Source organism: Pogoniulus pusillus, chromosome 2 (assembly GCF_015220805.1).
Source record: "Pogoniulus pusillus isolate bPogPus1 chromosome 2, bPogPus1.pri, whole genome shotgun sequence".
Lineage (NCBI taxonomy): Eukaryota > Metazoa > Chordata > Aves > Piciformes > Lybiidae > Pogoniulus > Pogoniulus pusillus.
In genome coordinates this window covers 29,212,941-29,239,341 of record NC_087265.1, presented here as the reverse complement: position 1 = coordinate 29,239,341, position 26,401 = coordinate 29,212,941, and the positions used below count along the sequence as shown (strand labels likewise).

At 44.8% G+C, this 26,401-nt stretch overlaps 3 protein-coding genes across 4 annotated transcripts in view; 1 reads left to right on the top strand and 2 right to left on the bottom strand.

The window, feature by feature from the left end:
• Positions 1–22,110, top strand: part of DNAH7 (dynein axonemal heavy chain 7) — a 120,169-nt gene extending 98,059 nt beyond the window's left edge. Inside the window, exons 54-64 of the mRNA XM_064165960.1 lie at positions 5,752–5,928; positions 13,997–14,158; positions 14,872–15,072; positions 15,840–16,001; positions 16,950–17,135; positions 17,850–17,987; positions 18,357–18,587; positions 18,748–18,900; positions 19,594–19,771; positions 21,322–21,425; positions 21,725–22,110. Of these exons, the coding sequence (XP_064022030.1) occupies positions 5,752–5,928; positions 13,997–14,158; positions 14,872–15,072; positions 15,840–16,001; positions 16,950–17,135; positions 17,850–17,987; positions 18,357–18,587; positions 18,748–18,900; positions 19,594–19,771; positions 21,322–21,425; positions 21,725–21,931 (1,899 nt within the window). The 3' untranslated portion in view covers positions 21,932–22,110. The remainder of the gene's footprint in view (positions 1–5,751; positions 5,929–13,996; positions 14,159–14,871; positions 15,073–15,839; positions 16,002–16,949; positions 17,136–17,849; positions 17,988–18,356; positions 18,588–18,747; positions 18,901–19,593; positions 19,772–21,321; positions 21,426–21,724) is intronic.
• Positions 169–3,277, bottom strand: LOC135183614 (baculoviral IAP repeat-containing protein 5.1-like). The gene is made up of 4 exons (XM_064158815.1): positions 3,105–3,277; positions 1,966–2,075; positions 1,524–1,638; positions 169–649 (listed from the first exon to the last, which is right to left on the bottom strand). The coding sequence occupies exons 1-4, from the start codon at positions 3,240–3,242 to the stop codon at positions 461–463; spliced, it is 552 nt and encodes a 183-aa protein (XP_064014885.1). The 5' UTR covers positions 3,243–3,277; the 3' UTR covers positions 169–460.
• A 2-nt stretch (positions 22,111–22,112) lies between the features above and the next one.
• The window catches only part of SLC39A10 (solute carrier family 39 member 10), a 34,344-nt gene continuing 30,055 nt past the window's right edge, over positions 22,113–26,401 (bottom strand). For both annotated transcript variants that reach the window (XM_064158795.1, XM_064158800.1), the window contains exon 10: positions 22,113–25,263. In XM_064158795.1, the coding sequence (XP_064014865.1) occupies positions 25,105–25,263 (159 nt within the window). In that variant the 3' untranslated portion in view covers positions 22,113–25,104. The remainder of the gene's footprint in view (positions 25,264–26,401) is intronic.

The following is a 26,401-nucleotide window of genomic DNA, read 5'->3' as shown; positions in this document are numbered from 1 at the left end:
GAAATAAAAGAAATGGGGTAAGCAGGAATGGGGATAATATAGGTGCTTAAAGGTAGCAATTACTGCAGATACACAGATCATTTTGTTCTTCGGAAAGTGTTTGGAAACAGAACTGTTTTGGATCTGGATGTCTAGCTGTACAGTTGTAATGTGGCACAGAACACGGTAGAAGCTCACAGTTGTGAATCTTTATTCCAAGGAAGTTAATCTAGAAACCACAATAAAAGCATTGCCTCAGACATTATGTCTTCACAGGTTAGCATGGCTAGAATTAGTCCTCCACCACCAGCCCTGACGACAAAGCACATTAAGATAGGAGTTAGCATAAACATTTCTAACTTCTGTCCCAGGAAGCCAGGGGAAGGAATTATCCACACTTCCTTAGCTCTTTAGCTTTATAGTAGCAATGGATAAAAAAACACTAATTACCCCAGAAGTCTTTTGAGTCAGGCTTTGCACTTCACTTCTCTGGGTTTTTTTCTGGTTGGCAGTAGGAGCTCTTGGAATGCTGGACAGAGGAAGTATGATGGACAGGCACCGGTGCAGGTGGTGTATACTGGTGCTTGGAGACAAAGGTATCCATAAGGCGCTGCCTAGTTGCACTGACCTCCTCCTCAAAAGAGTTTATTATGCTTCTGCCAGTTTTGCACTTAAAGCAAAGCAAAAAGATGGAGACTTTTAATGGAGCAATTGAACTGTTCAACTACATTCAAAACTTAGATCCTCAAACCCCCTCTGATCTGGTTCTAGCTTAGCAGTCTACTCGCTGTGGTCAGCAGTACTGCTGCTCAAGTGGAGCAGAGCAGTGTGGCAGGTAGCTCATACGTCTCCCCGTTGGATTCAGAAACTCTGCTAGCAGCACTGCCAGTGGCTCAGACCATTTTTGGATATGGGTAGTGTACTTGTTACTGTTTTGTATCACATTGGAGAGGGAGACCTCAGACTGGCAGTAATTAGTCAGATTTTGGTTTTCTGCATCTAGGTTGGAAAAGACCTCCAAGATCACCCAGGCCAACCTAGCACTCAGCCCTAGCCAGTCAGCTAGAACCATGGCACTAAGTGCCTCATCCAGTGTTTTCTTGAACACCTCCAGGGACAGTGACTCCATCACCTCCCTGAGCAGCCCATTCCAATGGGAAATCACTCTCTCTGTGAAGAACTTCCTCCTAACATCCAGCCTATACTTCCCCCAGCACAACTTGAGACAGTGTCCCTCCCAAGAAAGAGACCTACCCATTGTAGAGCTTCATGGATTGACTGATTGATTATTATACCAAAGACAGTTTGTTGGAAAAAAATATTGCTAAAAGGAAACAAGTTTTCATTTAAGAGCAAGATCATAGACTGCTGAGAACTGTTTAATTGCAAATTTCTTAGCCAATCATGCACATAAGGCATTAGTTTAGTAATTTTCTAGCCTTGCACAGTCATTCCTAGCTCATGCTTGGAAATCTTAGACATAGAAGTTCTTCTTTACACTCTAGCTTTGAATTTTAATATGAGCTTGTCTAGGTAACACTTACAAGGAAGGTTCTCAGCCGTGTCATCTCCAGCATGTAGAACTCTTCCATTGTCAAGTCATCAAAGTGCTTAGTAAGGGATAAAAAGCCACAATTGTGATGTTTGGCATGTTTCTCCCTGCAACAAACCCAGAGTTAGAAAAGACACTAGGCCTAGGAGAGTTACATTTTAAGAGATGAAGAAGTTTTAACAGATCTCTTCAGTACTTCTGCTATCTATCAGCCAAAAAAAAAAACACCATACAGGAAATGTATGAAATAAATGTAGCAGGTCTCAGACATGCTCAAGTTGAACTTTTGCCAGGTTACTGAGTAAGGTAAACTTGCAGTGGACTTTCGTTGTGTGAACTGTTACAGAGAAATTGGTAATGGGGCAACAAGTAAGGGGATGTTGTCAGAGAAGTTTGGAGGAATACTTCAAGAACATTACAACATCTGTGCTCACCGTGGGTCATCATCTGGTTGCCAGTCCTCCAGTTCCATCAAGCAAAAGAAACATTTTGCCACATCTGATTTATTTGCATCTGGACAGTGGACAAAGCCTGCCTTCGCCATCTGCAGGTGACAGCGTAGAAGTTTAGAGCCTCATCCAACACACTTCAAGTTCACAACAGTAAACTGTTTGAGAGCTTGCAAATGTCTCCCCACACCACCCATCAGCACAGACCAGGTAGAGAAATAAATTCAGTGTGAGGACTGTAAGCAGGTAAATAACTAGCAAAGGAAGAAGGAGTAGGCTGCAAGTAGCAAGCAGATTTCTGCATAGCTGTGGTATCCACAAACTTCTGGAGTAGCTTTGTACTACCAGATAACATTTAGCAGAGGCCTTTCAGATGCAGTGTGCAAGACCTGCCAGAGGCAGGACTGTGAAGAATATTATTCTTGAGAGAGAAAAACAGCATAAGGCCATGGCCATTTACATTGTCAATGATGCAAGTAAAATGCTGCTTCTTCAACTTCCATGTTTGCCTGTCACTATAGACTCACATCTGGCCTAACACTAAAAATTAAGTAAGTTTGGTGCAGTTATCAAACCTAATACTTCTCAGATAACTCTTGCTCAATAACTCAGCTGGATCCAGCCTGAAAGTTACCTGCATGTGCCAAAATAGAAGTCAGGTGGGATTTTTTAATGTTCAAGTGAAAGCCTGCAGGGGCATAAACACTGATTTTCCTAACATTTAAATATTTTCAGCTTCTGAATTCCAAGTAGTGATCATCCTACTCCTTCCTGCTGAATGTGGACCTGTTTCTTCTCACATAGGCTTCAGTTTTAGGAATAAAAAAAATGCAGTCAGACGACCCAATATAAAACCCAACCACTTTTAAATGAGAGAACAGAAAAGAAAACAAGAAGAGTAACTGTATTTGTGTGCTAGACTTGAGAAGTGAACCTGCAGAAACCAGTCTCCTACTACAGGATTTCTGATCAGACCAAAGTTGGAGTATTCTTCCTCAGGCTTAGTGAAAGCTCACAGCTTTATATGCACTTCTTGAACATAAGCATACTTAAGAATGACTTAATGCTGGGGCACAGTATATAAACAATAAGGCATAATCAAAAATCTCCATTTTCAGACTTACGTTCTCAGGGGTGCACTTGCAGTTCTCTGTGAAAGGCCACTTGGTGAAGGTTTTCAAACGGTTCTCATACTCATACATCTCCTTAAAATCACCCAGGAGCTTGGAAGCCAAGCTAAGCTCCTTCAAGAGCCTCTCCATCTGTAAAGCCTGCAGTCACTGTAGCCTAGAGCCTTCCTCTGGCTCTCACCTTTAAAGCATTACCATAATTGGTGACACATGGCACCTGTAAAGCAGGGTGAGGTCTACAGTCAAAACACAGATAAGGTTATGAGCAGGACCCACAAGAGAAATGAAGCTGCTAATGCTTTTATTCCTCTGTGTGATGGTTTTGGAGTTACCTGCTCCCCTCCCCCCCCAATAAAATCACCCAGACTAGACTCAACTGGCTGGAATTTAAGGAACGAAGCTTTATATTCACAGCTCAGCACAATGCACAGGCAGATACTTACAATATATTGCAAATATTTACAGCCATATACAGAAATATACAAGTTAGAAGTAATACAGAAACACAGTGCCCCTCCCAGAAATTAGAGTGCCCAGGAGGGTCTCCTAACCGCCCTTCCTCCTTCTTTTCACCCCTCTACCTTATCCCAGAGTCACATGCAAGGTAGTTGGGAAGATCAGCAAGGGGGGTTAGAAGCAGAATGATTAGTTGGGTTACACAGATCCAAGCAGAACAGCAGAAGCCCAGGGAGAAAACACAGACATCGAACTCTGACAGATAGAATCATAGAATCAACCAGGTTGGAAGAGACCTCCAAGATCATCCAGGCCAACCTAGCACCCAGCCCTAGCCAGTCAACTAGACCATGGCACTAAGTGCCTCATCCAGTCTTTTCTTGAACACCCCCAGGGATGTTGTCTCCACCACCTCTCTGGGCAGCCCATTCCAATGCCAATCACTCTCTCTGTCAAGAACTTCCTCCTAACATTCAGCCTATACTTCCCCCGGCACAACTTGAGACTGTGTCCCCTTGTTCTATTGCTGGTTGCCTGGGAGAAGAGGCCAACCCCCACCTGGCTACAACCTCCCTTCAGGTAGTTGTAGACAGCAATGAGGTCCCCCCTGATCCTCCTCTTCTCCAGGCTAAACAACCCCAGCTCCCTCAGCCTCTCCTCACAGGGTTTGTGTTCCAGGCCCCTCACCAGCTTCATCGCCCTTCTCTGAACATATTCCAGCACCTAGAGACTGTTAAAGCACATAGAGACTGTTACATCTACATGTCCTTGCTTTTATACATCTCAGCAAGCCTATGAGTGAAGTAGACATCGCCATTGTTTCCTTTTCACAGCCTATAATCTAATTTCTCTCATTAAAATACTCCAGTTAGCCTCAAACCAGCACACTGTGCCACAGTATATGTTTATTAACTAAGAGCACTTATGTTAATGCTGTATGGCAATCACACATTTTGTAATTGGAATGTCAAAAATACAAGCTAAGAAGTCTAGTTACCAATACAGCAATTTAATCTATGCAATTAAAAAACCCCAACAAAACCCAACAAAAAAAAAACCCTGTTCAGGGCCAGAGTGGTTGAATTATCATTGCTGCCTGAAACCTTGAGCACATCTTAAACGTGGTGTTCAGGGATGAAATCTTAGTAGCATGTTTATGAATGCTGTTGCATTTCTTTAAAGGGAGATATTTATTATAAACCATCCTAGAACGTGTCAAGAGATAGAAGGAATGGTGATGTTTTCAGAATGGGATCTGTAAGGGTTTACAGAGTCCTGGTTGTGCTGGGGCAAGAATCCCAGCCCACCCGAGGGCTGCAGGCCATTAGCACTCTGGAGTCAGCCAGAGCAGCTGATCTGAGTTGGCTACAGGTGTATTTCAGACCAGCAAAATCATACTCAGGATAAAGGGGGAAGTTAGCTTAGGGGAGAGATCTTTATGCTTGGGCTTTTGCACTTTCTTGGTCTGTTCCTGACCCAGCTCCTCTTCCTTCTCCTCAGGACTGCCACCTTCTTGTGACCACCACACCTGGGCTAAGTATAGCCTTTCAAACTTTGTATTGGTACTAGTTGGGCTGATTAACTGAATCTGTTTTCCTTCCAGCCTTTGGCTCTTCTATCCCTTCCCTGACTCACTTCCTCTGCTATAGAGGGGTCATTGGGCAATAGAGCAACTACTGTCACTTGGCCCTAGATATGGGCTGAACATAGACAAGGATCAAAGCATTTCCTGAGTTGTGTCTTGTTTTGGAACAGAGCCCAGGTAACATCAGTTGCACACTTAAGCAGCAGTGTGCTCAGGAGTGCTGTAGGCAGCAGTTTTCCAAGTCAAGCTCTGAACACCTTTGAAAAGTGTTGCATTATGGAGCTGGAAAATTTCCAGGGTATAGAGAGAACAAGTGAAGAAAAAAATCCAACTTCCTCTATCAGGAGAGGAGCCTTTCCAGATGTGGTGACAGAAATCAGATTAAGCCTTGTTTGCATCAGAGTCCCAATTCTGTCTCTCTTAGAACATCTGGGTTTTTTTTTTTTTCCTGGATTTACTCATGCTAAATCCCTGATTCCTTTGGGACCGTAGCTGTATCTGGTTTTATGTGCAGCAATGCTGCCCTTGATGTTAAAATGGTCAATATGTGTTAATGCTGACACAAAACCAGGCCACAGTTCTACTTTTCCTTCTTTTCAGATAGTACCAATGGTGCAGGAGTTTATTGTCCACCACCTGGGACAGCAGTTCATTGAGCCACCCCCGTTTGACTTGTCGAAGACCTTTGCCGATAGCCACTGCTGTGCACCACTGATCTTTGTGCTTTCTCCTGGGGCTGACCCCATGGCAGCCCTTGTGAAGTTTGCTGATGATCAGGTATTTACTATCAACATTTGTGTGTATGCCTATGTTTGTGTGGAATGAGAAACTTCAAAGCTGAAGTGCCAAAGCCCAAAAAACTGCCCAGAACTATGTTAAAATTAATCTCCTGATTCTCTTCAACATAAATCACTAAAGCAAGGAGACTGTTTTGAGAAACTAATAATCACTGCTTATAGAAAAAGTATATTCATTTTTTAGCATGTTTTATAATGTCCTGATGTCATCATTATTTAATGATTTTGTGTAATAAATGCCAGGGAGGTGGTTGGGGTCCCACCCTGGCAGGTCTTTAAGGCCAGGCAACGCTTAAAAATGTTTAAACAATGGCAAATACTTTTGTCAGGTTGTAGTAGCTTTGCTATATCTCTTACTTCATGTGAGCAATGAGGACTCAAAAAGAAAAGCATGGAAGATGTAAAGAGAGCAAAAAGTTCAGATCAAGAAAGAAGGACAGATATAACTCATTGTTTCTTATGTTTCATGCCTCATAATCTGTGCTCATAACAATCATAGAATGTCAGGGGCTGGAAGGGACCTTGAAGGATCATCCAGTCCAATCCACCTGCCAGAGCAGGGTCATGGATACCAGATCACACAGGAACACATAGCATAACAGAATGACCTCAGAGATCATCCAGTTCCAACCCCCTGCCATAGGCAGGGACACCTCCAACTAGAACAGGTTACTCAAGGCCTCATCCAACCTGGCCTTGAACACCTCCAGGGTGAGAGCATCCACAACCTCCCTGGGCTACCTGTTCCAGTGTTTCACCACCCTCACTGTAAAGAACTCTTTCCTAATATCTAGTTTGAGTCTCCCATCTTCCAGTTTAAACACATTAGCCCTTATCCTGTCTTTATAAGACCTTGTAAACACTCCCTTCTCAGCCTTCCTGTAGGCCCCCTTCAGATACTGAAAGGCTACTATAAGGTCACAGGATGTTAGGGTTGGAAGGGACCCAAGGAGATCATTGAGTCCAACTGCCCTGCCAGAGCAGAACCACACAATCTAGCACAGAGGAACACATCCAGACAGGCCTTGAAAGTCTCCAGGGAAGGAGACTCCACAACCTGCTGTGTGAGCCTTACAGTAAAAAGTTCCCCCTTGTGTTGAGGTGGAACCTCAACTTACACCCACTGCTCCTTGTCCTATAACAGGGAGCAGGTGAGCAGAGCCTGTCCCCTCACCTCCTGACCATCCCTCAGATGTTTATAAACATTTATTAAATCCTCTCTCAGTCTTCTCCAGACTAAGCAGCCTCAGGTCCCTCAGCCTCTCCTCATAAGCCATGCCCTCCAGCAGATCTTTGTCTGTCTTAAACTGGGGAGCCCCAAACTGAATGCAGTATTCAAGATGAGGTCTCATCAGGGCAGAGTAGAGGAGGAGGAGAACCTCCCTTGATCTGCAGGACACACTCTTCCTAATACACCCCAGGATCCCATTGGCCTTCTTGGCCACAAGGGCACATTGCTGTGCCATGGTTAACTTGTTATCCACCAGGATTCTCAGGTCCCTCTCTACAGGGCTGCTTTCCAGCAGATCACCTCCCAGCCTGTACTGGTGCAGTTTATTGTTCCTCCCCAGGTGCAGGACTCTGCACTTGTCCTTGTTGAACCTCATTTGGTTCCTCTGTGCCCAGCTCTCCAGTCTGTCCTGGTCTCTCTGGATGGCTGCACAGCCTCCAGCTGGATCAGCCAAGACTCTGTCTGTCTGTTCCTTCATCAATGTCATTGATGAAGAAGTTGAACAGGACTGGACTTAGCACTGATCCCTGGGGGACTCCACTGGTTTCAGCTTTCCAGATGGACCCAGCACCATTGACCACCACTCTTTGAACTCTATCTTGTAACCAGTTCCTAGTGCACCTCATTGTCTGCTCTTCCATACCATACTTTCTGATAACCTTCTTCTCTTCCAAGTGCCTTGAGATGCCCTCCAGCAGGAGCCACTCCACCATTTTTCCAGGTGGAGGTGAGGCTGATTGGTCTGTAATTCCCTGGAACCTCTTTCTTGCCCTTTTTGAAGGCCGAAGTGACATTGGCTCTCCTCCAGCCCTCAGCACCTCTCCTGTCTGCCATGATTTGGCAAAGATGATGGGGAGTGGCAGAGCAATAATCTCAGGCAGTTCTCTCTGCACCCTTGGGTGCATCTCATCAGGGCCCATGGACTTGTGAATGTTTAACTTGTGTAACTGATCCCTAACCCAGTCTGCGCTGAGCAGTGGGGAGCATTCCCTGCTCCAGGCTTCCTCTCCTCCATCCAGGGTCTGGAGTCCATAGGGGAGTTCAGCCTTAGGTGTAAAGACTGAATCGAAGAAGGCATTCAGCAACTCTGCCTTCTCTGCACCCTCAGTTCTCAGGGCTGCCTCCTTGTTCAGCAGTGCCCCCACACCTTCCCTGTGCTTCCTTTTCCTACTGATAGATTTGAAGAAGCCTTTCTTGTTCTCTTTTACTTCCTTTGCCAGCTTCAGTTCCAAGAGGGCTTTGGCCTTCCTACAAGCCCTGACAACTTCTCTGTAGTTCTCCCAAGTGACCAATCTCTTCTTCCCCGAATTGTAAGTGTCTTTCTTCCCCGAGATTTCCTTTGGGAGCTCCTTGCTCAGCCGTGCAGGTCTCCTAGCACATCTACCTGATTTTTTACTCAGGGGAACACACCTAGCTTGGGCTTGGAGGAGGTGGTCTTTAAAAAGTAACCAACTTTCTTGGGCTCCTTTGCCCTCCAGAGCCTTAGCCCATTGAATTTCTGCAAGCATGTCTCTGAAGAGCACAAAGTTAGTTCTGCAGAAGTCCAGGGTTGCAATTCTACTTGTTGGTCTGATTCTACCCTGTAGAATACTAAACTCCACCATGTTGTGATCACTGTCCCCAAGGCTGTACCTGTCCTTAATGTTCTCAACCAGTCCCTCTTTATTAGTTAACACAAGGTCCAGCAGTGCACCTCTCCTTGTTGGCTCCTCCAGTACCTGCATCAAGAAGTTATTGTTGATGCACTGCAAGAGCCTTTTGGACTGTCTGTGCCTGGCTGTGTGATCTTCCCAGCAAATATCAGGGTGATTGAAGTCTCCCAAGAGTACCAAGGAGTTAGCTCTAGAGGCTACCTCCAGTTGTCTGTAGATGGCCTCATCAACATCTTCCTCTTGGTTTGGTGGTCTATAATAGACACCCACAATAATTTCATCTCCTTTCCTGCATCCCTTAACTCTTACCCACAGGCTTTCAACCTGTTCTGCCTCCCCTCTTGGAGAGAACTCAGCACATTTCAGTTGTTCTCGCACATAGAGAGCAACTCCCCCACCTCGTCTTGCTGGTCTGTCCTTCCTGCACAGTACATAGCCATCCATGACAATATTCCACCATGTCCCACCATGTTTCACTGATGGCAATTATATCATAGTCATTCAGCCTAACGTAGATCTGCAGCTCCTCCTGCTTGTTCCCCATGCATCGGTATATAAGCATTTCAGGGAAGGAGTTAATCTGCTGGGTTTCACTCTTGCAGTCTGACCATTCCCAGCCTTTTCCATGGCCACCAATCTAGCAGTAAGCTCTGCATATGCTGATTCCTCATTACTTGATTTCCATGGTCCATCTCTGCAAGACTTACAGTTCTTGTGTGTCCCCAGCATGCTTTAAGGTAACAGGCTGAAGGCTCTTGTTAGCCTCCCACCTTGATGTGCCATCTCTTGTGTCCTCTCCAGCACACAACTCATTGTTATCTACCTCCCCTGAGATAACCATGGAGCTGATACATCACCCCACAGTTATCTCAGGTTTGCTTATAGTAAGCCTGACTTTTACTCTTCCCCCCTCCCAAGCTAGTTTAAAGCATGATTAATGAGCCCAGCCAACCCCTGTGATATAAATCTTCCACTTGGGGAGAGGTGCACCCCCTCTGCTGCCAGCAGACCTGGCATTGTGTAGGGAGACCCATGGTCAAAAAAGCCAAAATCCTCTGGGGCACCAGCCTCAAAGCCAAGAGTTGAGCTGGTGAGTCCTCCTCATTCTTTCTGCTATAGTCCCTTCAACAGGGAGAAGAGAATATTACCTGCGTGCCCACTCCCTTGACCAGTTGACCCAAGACCCTCTTTATAGCCTTTAATTTTCTTCCTCCAAGGTCATCATAGCCTATCTGGAAGGTTAACAATGGGTAGTAATCTGTGGGCCATACCAGGGAGGGAAGCCTTCTTATCTCATCCTTGACCTGGGCCCCCAGTAGACAGCAGACCTCCCTTTGGAGTGGGTCAGGTCTGCATATTGGACCTTCTGCTCCCTTCAAAAGAGAGTGTCCTGTAATAACAACTCTTATTTTCGATGTAAGATGCTTGTATGGTGGGCTTAGGCTGCCTTTAGTTTGGAAATTCCTCCAAGCCAAATTCCTTGCTGGCCAGTTGTACCTGCAGGACATCAAACCTGTTCTGCAAGGGCACCTGGGAGGCACTGTTAATAACTGAAGCAACACTCCCACCACGTCAGGTGGGGACTTGTTGCCACAACCCCTTGTTGAGGGGGTAGGGGGAGTTTGGGATGTGGGAGGTGGACAAGGCAGGAGTTTGTTTACTGCCTTGATCATGGACTTGCCTCCATTCCCTCTTTTCCATTAAATTACTGGCCTTGATCTGACAGAGGGTGGATATCAGGTCTCCTTGAAGCCTTCTCTTCTCCAGGCTGAAGAGCCCCAACTCTTGTAGCCTGTCCTCACAGCACAGCTACTCCAGCCCTCTGATCATCTTCATGGCCCTCCTCTGGATTCACTCTAACAGTTTCATGTCCTTCTTGTGCTGGGGGCTCCAGAACTGCACACAGTACTCCATTGGGGTCTGATGAGAGCAGGGTAAAGGGGGAGAATCCCCTTCCTTGCCCTGCTGGCCACACTGCTCTTGCTGCAACTCAGCACACAGTTGCTGTCTGGGCTGCACATGCACTCTGCCAGCTCATGTTGAGCTTTTCATCAACTCAGACCCCCCAGGTCCTTTTCCTCAGGGCTGCTCTCAGCCATTCACCACTCAGCCTGTATTTGTGCTTGGAATTGTGCTGACCCAGGTGCAGGACCTTGCACTTGGCCTTGTTGAATGTCATGAGGTTGGTCTGGGCCCACCTCTCCAGCCTGTCCAGGTCCCTCTGGATGGCATCCCTGCCCTCTAGCAAGTTGACTATGCCACACAGCTTGGTGTCATCTGCCAGCTTGCTGAGGGTGCACTCATTCCTCTGTCCATATCACTGACAAAGATGTTAAACAGCACTGGTCCTAGTACTGCCCCTGAGGGATGCCACTTGTCACTGGTCTCCAGGTGGACATTGTTCTGTTGATCATCACTCTTTGCATGTCACCATTCAGCCAATTCCTTATCCATCAAAGCTCCACCCATCAAGCCCTTACTTTTCCAGTTAGGTGGCAGGGATGTCATGTGGGACAGAGTCAAATGCCTTACTCAGGTCCAGGTAGATGATGTCAGTTGCCCTTCCCTTGTCCACTGTTACTGTGACTTCATCATAAAGAGACCCTGAATTTATCAGGTATGATTTGCCCTTGGTGAAGCCATTGTTGGTTACCACCAATCACCTCTGCTTTGTTTTCCATTTGCCTTAGCAGAGCCTTCAGGAGGATCTGCTCCATGATCTTGCCAGGCACAGAGGTGAGACTGACTGCTCTGTAGTTCCCAGGGTCATCCTTTTTTCCCTCTTGAAGATGGGATTTATGTCTGCCCTTTTCCATCTGGCAGGAACTTCACCAGTCTGCCATGACCTTTCAACTATGATGGACAGTGGTTTAGCAACATCATCTGCCAGTTCCCTCAGGACCCATGGGTGGATCTCATCAGGCCTCACAGACTTGTGTACGTTCAGATTTCTTAGGTTCTCAGGAACATGATCTTCAATTACAGTGGGCAGATCTTCCTTCTCCCAGTCCTTTTGCCCTCTGAGACTTGGACATTGTGGTTGGATCCCTTGCTATTAAAGACTGAGGAAAAGAAGTCATTGAGTACCTCAGCCTTACCCATATCCTTTGTCACCAGCTCTTCATTTCCCTTCTGGAAGGGTCCCACATTCTCCCTAGTCCTCCTTTTCTCACTAATATACTTGAAGAAGTTGTTCTTGTTCCCCTTAATGTCCCCAGCCAGATTCAACTCTAGCTGTGCTTTAGCTTTCCTAACCTGAGCTCTGCTTGCACAAACAGTTCCTTTGTATTTGTCCCAGGTTCCCTGTCCTTGCTTCCACTCTCTGTAGGCTTTCTTCTTGTGTCTAAGTGTGTCCAGGAGCTCCCTCTCCATCCATGCAGACCTACTGGTGTTCTTACCTGCCTTCCTCTTTTTTGGGATGCATTGCTCCTGGGCTTGGAGGAGGTGATCCTTGAACATTGGCCAGTTTTCTTGGGCCCCCCTTCCTTCCATTTTTTTCCCATGGCACCCTGCCAAGGAGGTCTTTGAAAAAGTTGAAATCTGCTCTTCTGAAGCCCAGAGCAGTGAGTTTGCTCTGCACCCTCCTTCATACCTTGAGGGTCTTAAAATCTACCATTTCATGGTCACTGCAGCCAAGACTACCCTTCAGCTTCACTTCTCTCACCAGGCAGTTTTTTCAACATCCAGGCATGTTTTGAATATCTCCAGAGAGGGAGACTCCTCAGCCCCCCTGGGCAGCCTGTTCCAGTGTTCTGTCACTCTCACTGTGAAAAATTTCCTCCTCATCTTTAAATGAAACTTCTTAAGCCTCAGCTTCCACCCATTGCTCCTTGTCCTGTCATCGGGCATCCCTGAGCAGAGCCTGGCTCCATCCTCCTGGCACTCACCTTTTATGCCTCAGCTTCCACCCATTGCCCCTTGTCCTGCCATCGGGCATCCCTGAGCAGAGCCTGGCTCCATCCTCCTGGCACTCACCTTTTATGCCTCAGCTTCCACCCATTGCCCCTTGTCCTGCCATCAGGCATCACTGAGCAGAGCCTGGCTCCATCCTCCTGGCACTCAGCCTTTACATCTTTATAAACATTGATGAGGTCAGAGCTCACCTCTCACCAAGAAGCTATGGGGCTGTTCAGTCTGGAGAACAGAAGGCTGCGAGGAGGCCTTATTGTGGCCTGGCCTTCCAGTATCTGAAGGGGGGCTATAGGGAAGTTGGTGAGGGGCTTTTTAGGACATCGGGTAGTGATAGGACTAGAGAGAATGGGGCAAAACTAGAAGTGGGTAGATTCAGATTGGATGTTAGGAAGAAGTTCTTCACCATGAGGGTGGTGAGACACTGGAACAGGGTGCCCAGGGAGGTGGTGGAAGCCTCACTTATGGAGGTCTTTAAGGCCAGGCTGGATGGGGCTCTGAGAAACCTGATCTAGTGTGAGATGTCCTTGTCCATGGCAAGGGCTTTGAACTAGATGATTCTTGAGGTCCCTTCCAGCCCTGACGATTCTATGAAAGCACAACAAAGCCATAATGTTTAAAACATTCATTGTAAGGAATCTCACCTGAAACCAGTTTTGTTTTCCTAACAAGTGTTATTGTGTAACACATTACTTACTTAAAAAACACTATAAGGATACAGGACCTTAGGATCTGGGGCAGCATTTACACCTCAGAATTGAAGCAGGGACTTTTGTCAGCATTGACTGTCATTATTATGGCATTTAAACAAAAAACCTTCTAACAGCCTAATTTAGCTCCTGTGTGGAAGACTGCTGTTGCAAAACCAAACAGTTGCTGTTTCCTGGTAAGACCCTGACTCTCAGTTTTAGAATTTGTGCTGCTAAGCCCAGACATACTTCAGGTCTCCAATACCAAGCTGCAAATGCCTCCTGCAGTTGACAGTTGGTTCTCCACACACTGGAAGCACATCCTCTTTGCAGGAGGATTTTGAAACAGTCAGAATTTTCCAGCTGGGGATTAAAATGGATGTGTAGTTGGAGCTTTTCAGTGGACAGCAGAGAAAGTCGTTTTAGTCAGCTAGGCTAAAGACTGAAACAAACATTTGTGGTTTAAAATACACTGCAAGCATGCACACAGGTGTGAACTCTCACACTGGAAGATTTGGTGTATTGATGCAGTGTCGTTCTTGCTTAACATCTGCCTTCTCTGTGCAGGGATATGGTGATGCAAAGCTTAGTTCTCTGTCACTTGGTCAAGGCCAAGGCCCCATAGCCATGAAGATGATAGAGAAGGCAGTGAAGGATGGGACATGGGTCGTTCTGCAAAACTGCCACCTAGCCAGTTCATGGATGCCAACACTGGAAAGAGTGTGTGAGGTAAAAATAAATCTCTCCTTTAAGTGCTTTGGAAGACATGTCTGAGCCAGACAGGTGCCTGAAAAGCCAGCTTAGCTCATATCAGGGAAATTCCATTCTAGAAGGGTGGTCAGCACATACTGATCCTGTCTCTTTCTCTCTGCTTGCTGGAATATGTGGGTTTGACCCTCACTTTGATTGGTAAATCCCAGCTGATGCAACAGTCTCTGCAGGCCAAGAGCTTTCATCCTGTTCGCTGCTGCAGAAAAGCAGCATGCTAAGAGATTTTCCTCTTGAAGGAAGTATCTCTTCCAAAGAGGTCCTAGTGTATATTTTTCTTTTCTTCCTTTTTATATATCAGAAGTGATTTTTGTTATTACTGCTATAGTCCTCTCAGAACAGCTGTGTGACAGCAAGGGCAGGAAATGGGCAGAGGGTTCATTCACTGCTCTTGTGGTGCAGAGCCTGTGCTTGGTTTTGTTCATGGATTGCACAAGCAAGCAGAGAGGGGGTAAAATTTAGCTCATGATCCTGAAGTTGTGAATCAGAATTCCTCAGCTTTGGAAGGGAAGCTTCACTCCTTGCTGGGACTTTGATTATAATCACACATAAGCATTTAAATTAAATCCTGGTGTCTTCTCCCACTTCAATCAGTTGCTTTAATAACGATACTTGAGGTGTAGATCAGTCTCTTGCGGCTTCCAATTGCCTGGGGTTTTTTGTGTTTATTGTAGGAGCTGAACCCTGAAACCACACATCCTGACTTCCGCATGTGGCTCACCAGTTACCCCTTTGCCACCTTCCCGGTGTCTGTGCTTCAGAATGGCGTGAAGATGACTAATGAGGCACCAAAAGGTTTACGAGCCAACATCCTTCGCTCTTACCTGATGGATCCAATAGCTGATCCTGAGTTCTTTGACAGCTGCACAAAACCTGTGAGTAATGTTGTTAACTCTATAAATCACTTAAAGCATTCCCAGGTGAATGTGTGTGTGCACTCTGGAGGGGGGAAAGGTCCTCCCAAACTGGATGGTTGTCTTCCATGGCAATGAAACAGGGTTCAATTATGGGCAATAGTAAATTAAATATTGGATTGCTTGTCTTCAACTGAGATTTTTGGATGTGGTGTTAATACGCAGATATCTAGTCTGAAAGAGTAAGCGTGGTGGAAAATCTTAACCACTCTTTTCACAGCTCACTGCTGCAAGGATAATTGACAGTATTTTCCTGTATTTAACGTAGCTCTTCTAAATGAGGTGATACTTGGCAAAACTACTGCAGTAAATCTTTTCTTTAAAGGCCTGGAATATGTGTTGATAAGGAGAGACACGAAAGAAAACTGTGTGAACACTGTTTATAATGCAGTGGTACAGACTACACTTGCAGGTACCACAGTCTCATACACACAGTTGCATGTTGTATTGCAGGCATATAGCTTTAAAATATGTAGCTTTAAAAATGGAATGGCTCTGAGGGCTCACCCTAGCATAAGAGAATGTTTAGACCCGATGATCATAGCACTTTGACTTTCTGCTGAAGGCTTTTGCATGTGAAGCAGCAGATCCCTCTGACTCAGCAGCAGTGTGCTAGCAGAGCAGGAGGTGCTCGAGTGCCTTAGACAGCACTGCTGTGCAGGGTGTGTGGGAAAACTGACCCAGTTCAGTAGCCATGAACAGTTAATGGTGGTGTGCTTGGGTTAAAGGTCGAGTTCAAGACGCTGCTGTATGGCCTCTGCTTCTTCCATGGACTTGTGCAGGAGAGGAGGAATTTTGGGCCGCTGGGCTGGAACATCCCCTATGAGTTCAACGAGACAGACCTGCGCATCAGTGTGCAGCAGCTGCGCATCTTCCTCGACCAGTACCAGGTATGGCAACCACAGCGTGGGCACCAGGCCTTCCTGCACCCCGAGGCAGCGAATCAGACACAGGGCTGCTCACAGCAGTGCTCCCACAGTCACTCCCACAGCGGTGTCTGGCCCCTATAGTTGCCTTGTTCATGATCCTATCTCTAGGCAGGAGCTGCGAAATACTACACTAAAGCTCCTAATTAATTGCCACCTGTGATTTACTCAGGGACGTATTTGCTAGACTCTGGATTGTTGTAGATTAGTAGCAACTGTGAGGTATTTGTGTAAATGCGGCAGGTGATGCTTCCTTCCCTGTTTGTGGAGCTAGGCACTGGTTCAGAGGAGCCCTTCTAGAAAATTTATGACACTTCTTTATGCTCTGCTAAAGCCAGATACTGCTAGAGCTTTGGCTGTGGGCAGGAGGAGTTGAGGTGGTAATTTCAAGCCACTCAGCCTGGAGTGGGTTTGGGTATCAGTGTGGGTAAGGCAAAATGTGATTCAGCATGAGAGAACAGCAGTGTGAAGGTGTTTCTCTTCCTGTGGGAGAGGGAAGGAAGGCTATCCCCCCATTATCTGACCAAATGCAGTGCCTAGAAGGGAAGCAAGCATTTTTCTCCCTGAAACAGAATAACTTTATCTAGTGAATAGAGTTGTTGGTCCTTTTTGAAACTTGGCTTGCTTTATCCAGTGCTCAGCAGGTTTCTGCCCTGATGTCCTTTAAAGAATTACTCATAACTTCTTCCTTTTATACACCTAAGAGGCCTCCAGCTTCTCACCACCTCAATATTTAAGCATGTTTGATTTTTCTAAAAGCAAATAAATACAACTGGAGTGCAACACTGGCCCTATGACATTTATATTTTAACCAGACAGGTACAGAGAATTCTCTGGGAAGTGTTTTCTATACCTTTCCTTTGCCCAAAGAAGTGCTGGGCTGTGGTCACATCATTGTCTTGCTTTGTCCAGGAGGTGCCATATGAAGCTCTTCGCTATATGACTGGAGAATGTAACTATGGTGGCAGAGTCACTGATGACTGGGACCGGCGGACGCTCCGCAGTCTGCTGAACATGTTCTTCTCCCCAGACCTCATCACAAATGCAGATTATAAATTTGACCCCAGTGGCCTTTATTTTGCCCCTCCTGCGGGAGACGTAAGTATTGCACAACAGCAGGTACCAACACCTTATTTTTCCAAGAGGCAGTTCTGTCTTTACATTGGTCCATGGCTCAGTGCTTACTGGTATCACTGCTGTTGTGGCTTCATCTCTCATTCCATTGACCTCCAAGAAATGGAAATTTTGTAAACAAACAAACAAAAGACAAACAGAAACCAAGCGAAAAAAAACCCACCCCAACTACTGTGGACTAAACTAACTTTGCTTTGTGTGACTTATCCTCTAAGTGTGCTAGTGAGGTTAAAAGTTGCTGCTTAAAAGCTAAAACCAGTATAAAATAGACATAAGACAAGCAGTTGATCTTATCTGCTGGAGGCAGAAAGGACACAATGATGTGCTTCATGTACAATGTAACTGATAAATAGACAATACTCTTTGGCCTCTGGCAAGCAGGGGGCTCAGAGAGGGGTTGCAGCTCCCTGTGCTAGGTATCTCATTGTGTTAGAGAACTTCCAACACAGCTGCCAAGAGATCTGGCAGAAAACCTAAGCAAAGCCAATCCTGATTCCAGGCTAAGAGGCTGGACCAAAGGGATCTGAGGCAGAGTCAGCCCCTCTATCTCCTTTTCTGTCTTGGGTTACACGCTGTCTTTGTTACACTGGCAAAGTCTGTAGTGGCTTTGAGATACAGCTCGCAGCCTGTCAGCGGCTGCTTGGGGGGGTGCCTTTTAAACCTTCCTTTCTTTTTCAGTACCAAAGCTATATTGAATACACAAAAACACTGCCCCTGAACCCTTCCCCAGAGGTCTTTGGAATGAATGCAAATGCTGATATTACCAAGGATCAGTCAGAAACACAGCTGTTATTTGACAACATTCTTCTTGCACAGGTATGTAGAGTCACACCTCATCTTATCAGGACTTTCTACTCTATCTGCACTGTAGTAGGCTCAGATAATATTTAGATAATATTTCTTAATATATATACTTATATATATGTGTATATATATATATATACCCTTCCCCATTACTACTGTTCTTCATTGTCTTAGTCATATTGGGTCATAGTGGAAACAAACCTGTAGAAAAACAGATTTTCTTCTGTCTTAGAGTGCAGTAACAGGATATTCTGAAACAAATGAATTTCAGTCATGACATTGTAATCTTCTTTAACAACACCTTTTTAATTGTTTGTTTTTCCTTCACTTTAACTACTCTCTCGCATTCCCTCTCTCAAATCCACGTTTGATTCTCTCTAGTCTTGGGCATCTGGCGGTGGTGCAAAATCCAGTGATGAAGTTGTGCATGAAGTCACAGGTGACATCCTGAGCAAGCTTCCTGCCGATTTTGACACTGAAGCAGCGATGAGGAGGTATCCAACCACTTACACTCAAAGCATGAACACTGTGCTTGTCCAAGAGATGGGCCGTTTCAATAAGCTGCTGCAGACTGTCCGGGACTCGTGTGTCGACATCCAGAGAGCAATAAAGGTGAGCTGAAGGGAACTGAAGGCTGCACATGCTGCTCCTGTCTGCCTTGGATAGAAGTTTGTACCACCTGCTGAACTGAGCACTCGTGTTATGTTTAATTGTTAAAGCAAGCCTGCTGGGTGAAGTTTTCTGACATCTCCCTTTCCCAAATGTCTTGCAGGGTCTAGTGGTGATGTCTGCTGAACTGGAGGAAGTAGTGAATAGCATTCTGAAAGGCAAAATTCCAGCACTGTGGATGACAAAGTCTTACCCAAGCCTCAAGCCTCTAGGAGGCTATGTGACAGACTTCCTTAACAGACTGAAGTTCTTACAGGTGAGCACTCTCCATTTATTTGTGTCTGTTGCTGTCAGGAGACATCTCCACAAGTGCACACACACACGCACACGAGTTTACTCCTCTGACAGTTCATTTGTGCCACTCTTTGGTACAGCCACTGGCTCACCACATCATGCTGCAGCCCATTTTGCCACATACCCTGCACCTCACAGAGCTGTGGGGCATCAGCAGTACTGTGGGATAGAATTGGCCTCATAAGCTGCAGCTTAAGATCTGGTGGTGGTAATGAAATTAAAACAGAACTCAGGACAAGACTTGACATGAGATTTTGTGTTGAAATGTGGTACAAATTTAAGTACCAAGCCCCTTCAGTGAGTGCTGAAGAAGAAAGTCAGATGAGTTAGGGACAACATGGGTTTTCTTCACTTGCCAGAGTGCAGATTCCCCAAACTGATATTTTAAAATGAGCACAAGCTAGAGCCTCAGCATCTTTTTGTGGCTTGGTAACCTCATAGCAGGTTGCTTATCCCACCTCTGTTTTGGGTGTTTGTAAACAGAAGTTAGTGCCATTTTAAACAGACAGCAACCATCCCAAGTCTTCCTGCTTTCAGAAAAGACAATTGTGGATTCAGAGAGGGAGAACTTAGTTCTGTTTTTATTCTAGGATATATTTGCTTTCCTACAGACAAAAACAGAAGCAGTTTTGTCTTTTCTCTCTCGCTGCTGCAGCAGTGGTATGAAAATGGAACTCCACCAGTCTTCTGGATTTCAGGATTCTTCTTCACTCAGGCATTCCTAACAGGTGCCCAGCAGAACTATGCCAGGAAATACACCATTCCAATAGACCTACTAGAGTTTGACTACCAAGTGCTGGAAGATAAAGAATATGAAACAGCTCCTGAGGATGGTAAGTGAATGACATGTACCAGCCTTTGCTGATGTATTCAGAAGATGACATTAATTTGCAGACTCCGAGTTAAGCAATTAAGTTAATGGGTTCAGCTGGAAAGGATGCACAACTGCAGTGCTCCCAGGAGATGCACAAGAACTGAAGAGGCAAAGCATAAGCATGAATGGTGCCAGGGTGGAGCAGCAATGGCGACCAAAGCGGAAGGAGTGGAGCAGGAAGGGGGACACACAAAGGGGTGGTGTGGAGCAGAAAGGGTGCAAAGAGTAGCGCAAAGGGGAAGGGGAGGGGAGCTGAAAGGGAAGGTGCAACGTGGGAGGGCAAAGAGGGGGTGCAGAGCAGGAAGGGAGGGTGCAAAGGGGGAGTGGGGTGCAAAAGCGGGAGGGTGGAGTAGGAAAGGGGTTTGCAAAGGGGAGGGAGTGGAACAGGATGGCAGGGGCAAGGCAGGGGAAGTGGATCCCTGAAGCCATGCTGAGCTCACTTCACCTCCTGGTTCTGTGTGCAGATAAGGTGGCAGTGACAGAGGATGTTCAGTGCAGAAGCTGGGCATGCTACTTTATCCCTAGGAAAAAACCTTAAGGATGCTGATCACAAAGTGCAAGAGGAAACTGCTCTGAGGGGGCAAAAATCCCTTTTTTTTTTTTTTTTAACCACCCCACTTTATGATCCATTCTTTACCTTAGGTTCCAGTGGCAGGTATGTTTGTTAGCTTGCCCTTCTCCAGGAAAGGATGACAGATTGAACTGTTTTTAATACTATTTTATACTTTACACATCTAGTGAGTTTCAAGTAAATTTCTGTTGGGGCCTGCTTATTTTTTGGTCTAGAAGTTATAGAGCTTTCAGTCTACAGAGCAAGAAGTGCAGGTTTGTTTAAAGCAAAAAAAACCCAAAAGATGTTTAACTCTTTCTTCTGGAAAAGTGATGAAATGACACCTATAATTCTGTGAAGTCTTTCTGACATGTCAAAATGTAGTAGTTCTTTTAAACTTTTTGTTATTCCTTTAATGAAGTGTTTTAGAGAGGTGGTAGCAGGAGGCAGTTTGAAACATAAGCAATGAAACCATGTGAAAGAGTCACTAGAGAAAGAGACCATTTCATAGAATCATAGAATGGTCTGGGTTGGAAGCACTTTCACAGCCTTCCTCTGGACCTTCTCCATCAGGTCCATGTCCTTCCTGTGTTGAGGGCTCCAGAGCTGGATGCAGGGATATTTCTATGTTCAGATCTCTCAGGTTGGAAACATTGACAGACTTCATTATTACATAGTTTTCGTCAGCTTTAAAGCAGGGTCTTGTACTGTGGAGTAATGTTTAAGCTGCTGGCTGGACACACTGCTCTCACCAGACACTGTAACCTGGAACAGCTTAACAGAACTGTAATCATAATGTCTTGTGATGAAGGGTAAGGTTACTTTGAAGGTGTCTGATCACTTGGCACACCACACACACCCCCCAAAGTCTCCTGCCTTCGTTTACATGCCAGTGAAGGGCGTTGCTGCCTTGCTGTGCTCGAGTTTTGCATAGTAAGTGTCTCTTTCACCTAATCCAGGGGTCTACATCCATGGACTATTCCTGGATGGAGCATGCTGGAACAGGCAAACTAAGAAGCTAGGAGAATCCCATCCGAAAATCCTCTATGATGCAGTACCTGTGGTCAGTAACTTCTATTTGGTGACATTTTCTACTATACCAATAAATACTGCTGAATTAATACTCTTAAGATCCGGTCTTTGAAGGAAATAAGTGAAATGTTTTGTGCTGAAATAGAAATTGTCTGAGAGGAGCTGGGAATCCTGCTAGTAACAGCAGTGATGGGAAGTTTTGGGAGAGGAACCAAGAAACAGGTTCCAGGGCTCTCAGTTAAAAGCAGACAACCAAAACCCATGGGAACGCTTTGGCCATGCCCCTTTTCCTTGTCTGTTGTGAGAGAACTGTTTTGCTGTTTCCTGCAGATATGGCTGAAGCCCTGCAAGAGAGATGCCATTCCACAGCGGCCAAGTTACCTGGCCCCAGTGTACAAGACCAGTGAGAGAAGAGGAGTCCTGTCCACCACTGGCCACTCCACCAACTTCGTGATGGCAATAACTCTGCCCTCAGACAGACCAGAGGAGCACTGGATCAGACGTGGTGTGGCCTTACTGTGCCAGCTTAACTCATAGACCTGTCCTAGTTGCCAAGGTAGGTGCATTTCCAGATCACCCACAGAAATGCACGCCAGGCCCTAAGTGCTAGGTAAAACCAGACTTCAATGAGTCTGTCTGCAGTGTTGCGTTTTGTGCCTTTCATGAGATCTGAAACAAAAAGATGCAAAATAAAACCTTATAAAAGCCAACAAAAATACCTGCTCCTTGAATGATTTTATTTTCTGAAGGCTCCTTTTTCAGAAGGAACATACATAAAATGAACACAACACTGCTGACAATGAACAAAACAGCATTTGATCATCTCCTGCTTTATAAAATCTTAAAAAATTATTTAGTTGTAACAAAAAGACTGATAGCTCAGCATGTATCTTATAGGACCATCATCACATTTTAAACCATAGACTCAACTGTTAAGGGGGAGAGGAAAGAAAGGCAAAACAAACCAACCCCAAATCACACTGCATCTAGCAACTACAATATTTTCTAAGCATAATCACAGCAGATTGAGTGCAATGTGGTCAACATAAAAATTTATATGGGATGTCACACAGTGACAGCATTGTAATATACAAGTAACATTGATGCCCTCCAACAAGTACAAGGTAACCGAGACTCTGGGGTCAAGCAGGATGGAATGTTTTAAGCCAAGTAGAAATGTAGTGGAATTCAGATTGTCTATAATATGACTCAGAAGTGTCCATTAGCATCATTTGGAATTAAATACTGGTGAAACAGATAGAGAAGTCACAGCTGTTACACTGCCCTTCACAACTTGTAATAAATACTAGAGAATAAAAGGAAGGAAACAACCCCTACTTAATGAACAAGACAGCACCTACCTTCAAGGACCATGTTTTTCCCTTGCCTGAAGATGGTCTTGGAAGGAAGTTAACTCTTTTCCTACAGGCAGTGTATTAAGCTATAACCACATTCCAACTAATACAAAAGTAAATATACTACCTGAAATACAGAAATCTTCATTTGAAAAGAACAGAAATAAAGTTTAAAAACTGATTAGACAAATTATCAGTTCAACCACACAGTGACCCCCTTATACTGGACAGAAGTAACAGAAAAGGAAAACTAAGGGTCAATTTAATACATAAGAAACAACAGGGGCTTAAACTTAGATCCTAAGAAGGTATCCAGTGGGTTAATTCTCTTTGAAAATAGTACTCAGTGACCCATGATGGGCACAATGACAAAACGTCATCCAGGTTCTTTCTTTACACTGCAGAAATTCAGTAATCTGAAGCTAGCAGTGATGCTAGCTAACTAGGGTCCAACAGTAAACACGTTTAAAGAAGACAAAAAAGCAAAACCTGAGTTCAGGATATCACATGGCTGCACGCCTGAACTCTGGGCCTCTCGCTTCTTCACTGAAGAAGCTGTGCTCGGCTCTGAACTGGACCCTTAATACTGTTTCTTGATACTGTGTTGGGAAGAAATACTGGCAAGAACCAACAGGTATCTTTAAAATACATGAGCTGCTCTCAGTGGAAAATAAACTGACCCACAAAGGCCAGAGGAATGATGAACTTGAAATGGAATGAAGATACCAACTGGCTCTCAAAGGCATTAGGATCAGTGTTTAGCAGCTACACTGGCACCAAGCAGACCAAAACACACTTACAGCACAGTCAAAGTACACTTTCACCTGGCACACATAGGAAGGAGACAAACTGTATGCGTTCAAGAAGGCTACCACCATGCTTAGGACTGGCACTACAGAATTCACTTGCACTCCTCACAGACTCACAGGTTTTCAAGGAGATGAGTACAAGAACTAACTCCTGTCTGGCAATATATATATGTATGTATATACCAGCACTAGGACAGGTGATCCCAGCAAGTTAAGGCCCAAATGTCAGTCTATCTTTTACACATACCATGGATCTATCACAGCTGCTTTTTAATAATCTATCTTAAATACCAAAATGTAAAAAAATATCATAGAAATGAACTCCTTTAATGGTGGAAGCAGACTTCTGCTTCCATACTCTCTGCTGCCAGAAACAGCTGCTGCTACAATGCCTGACTCTTGAGGCACTGTAGAAGCAGATGTTGACCTCCTAGTACAGCACTGTCAAATACCCACCAGTACTACACACACAGAGGTTAACTCATCCTCAGTGCCCAGATCAGTAACTAGCATCCTGCTCTTTGGACTGTTTGAACGTGGAGAGGAGAAAACAACCTGAAGTTAAGTGTTTAGAAAAAAATGGAGATATTGCCATACAGATTCTCTGTTCTAAGAGTTTGCACAAATTCATAGCCACAATTCCTCAGTAGTTTATGCTGCAAGTGGCACATGTTTTGTCGCTGTAGGAACCAGAAATAGCTCAGTAACTCCAAAGCTAGGGATCTCCCCAGGCTAATGCTAATTCTACTGCATATTGCATTTTCCTATGGCTATCAAGGAACAAACACCAGTCTTGGCCAGAAAGACATGGTCAGACTGCTCCTCAACAGAACCTGGCACTCTGTGGCACAGGCTGCAGCCACTTGCCCTCTTACATGAGGACTTACAACTGTGGAGTGCAGCTTTAATGCAGGCTCACACAGCTTACACAGTGTGCAGGTTCTGGGGTTCTGTTTAAAAATGTAACCCAGCACAGTGAGTTCCAGCCACGTACTGCTGTAAGATTTAATACTTCCAGCCATCACCACACAGAAGAATCAGCCTAGAATGCATATACACACACAGAGCCATGCATGTATGCATATCTGTATATATGTATCTCCATACATAATTAAGACTTAGGTGGCACTAAAAGCTGACTCAAGTTCCTTTGCAGAGGAATCTGAATTTCAGCTGTAACTGTCTCTGTGTTCTGTTCCAATGTCCTAATGAAATGATATTTTCCCAGCTGAGGAGATCATTCACTGCACTTCCTCTTTCTCTAGCAAGCAATGCTTCCTCTGTGGGACACTCAACTTGGCATTTACTTCTCTTAGTTAGTATTTCCCGTCATTCACTTGAATTTAAAAGTGATCTAAGTGATTGAGTCATCTCATCTGAACTGGAAATAAAGCAGAAGGTAACCCACACAGAAGTGAATCTCCTGTGCATGTGTAAGTAGTGCAAGCTGCTGCTTCTCCTCTGAGCAGTGTGCATACAGTGACACAGTGCAGACTCAAAGCCATACAGTAACAGTATTGTAACCACAGTGATTACCAGAATTAGGTCAAAACTGGATGTCAAGCACAATTTTATCTTCGTAGAGGGCAATCAGCAGCATGATGGCAAATCCAAGAAGCAGGCCGAGGTTCTGAAGAATGAACTGCCCCACAGGACAGTAGCCATGCTCTTCATTATCTCCATCACCATGAAGCATTTCTGGAAGCTAAAATAAAAAATAGTTGAGGAAAGTTATTTCACCTCTATTCCATTTGTACACAGACAAGTTCACAGGATAATGCCATCGAGAACACAGATTAAACTTTACCTAACCCTGACACCGGATAAAAACACAATCCCATCATGTATTTACAAACATGCCTTGCCTTTGGACTTCAAGTTTGTACTGGATCACACATCTACTTGAACTTGAAGTTCCTCAAGATAACAACCAGTGCACTGGTTCTTTGAGTTCTGCTCCTCTGAGACCTTTTACTCAAATTAAATCATGCTCAGATAATCAAAAGCTTTGAGTATTTTTACAGCAACTGCTATAGATACACCCTGACTAACTCGGCCAGTCATTTGTCATGTTACGTGCTTACACACATCACTCATGTCCCTTTTCAATAAGGAAATAAGAGCTACAAGTAATTCAAGAGACATTCTGTGTGAAGTTATAAGGCATTCTGACAGCTCTGGATGTTCCTTATAGTCCTCACCCATGAATAAAAGTCCAGTAGTACTGACAAAAGCAACAAATGATCAGTAAGTGGACTTGGAAGATGAAAAAAAATGCTTTACAAATCCACCCATAGAGAAGAGAAAATGTTTCACAAAGAAATTAATTCCAAAAGCACGAGGTAAGAGAACTCCTTCAAGACACACTTAGTACAGAAAAACATAACTCAGAACAAAATGGAAGCTTCAGGCAGGTCACAGCACAAGTCTGTATTTACTGCTCTTTGTTAGGCTGTAAGAGGAGTTTTGGTTCTCTCTTGTTCAAATTTAATAAAAAACACAAGTCCAGTCTTACATTACCATCTTGCAAAAGACCTCTACAGCTGGCAGTTGATTTGACCTGCTGGGTATTTAAGTATCAGAAGTATACTGGTGTGGAAAACGAGAATCAGCAGACCAGGCAGCATTCCAGCCAGCACTGCATCAGAGTACACCACAAACGACTTAAGTCATTAAGAATAAATGAAGTCATCATTGACTTGACACCACTGCAGACTGCTGTGCATAGTACAGGAAGATTTATTACAGAACTATTTTCTTTTCAATAACTCTGAGCTGTATTCAGTAAGAAATACAAAATCCAAAGAGAAAAGTGTGCAAGAATTGCTCTCAGTTTGCACCTT

Coding starts and splice junctions, on each gene's coding strand:
- LOC135183614 (XM_064158815.1), bottom strand. CDS start 3,242: ATGGAGAGGCTCTTGAAGGAGCTTAGCTTGGCTTCCAAGCTCCTGGGT. Junction 2,076..3,104: donor GCAAGTGCACCCCTGAGAAC/GTAAGTCTGAAA, acceptor TGTCACCTGCAG/ATGGCGAAGGCAGGCTTTGT. Junction 1,639..1,965: donor CAACCAGATGATGACCCACG/GTGAGCACAGAT, acceptor GGTTTGTTGCAG/GGAGAAACATGCCAAACATC.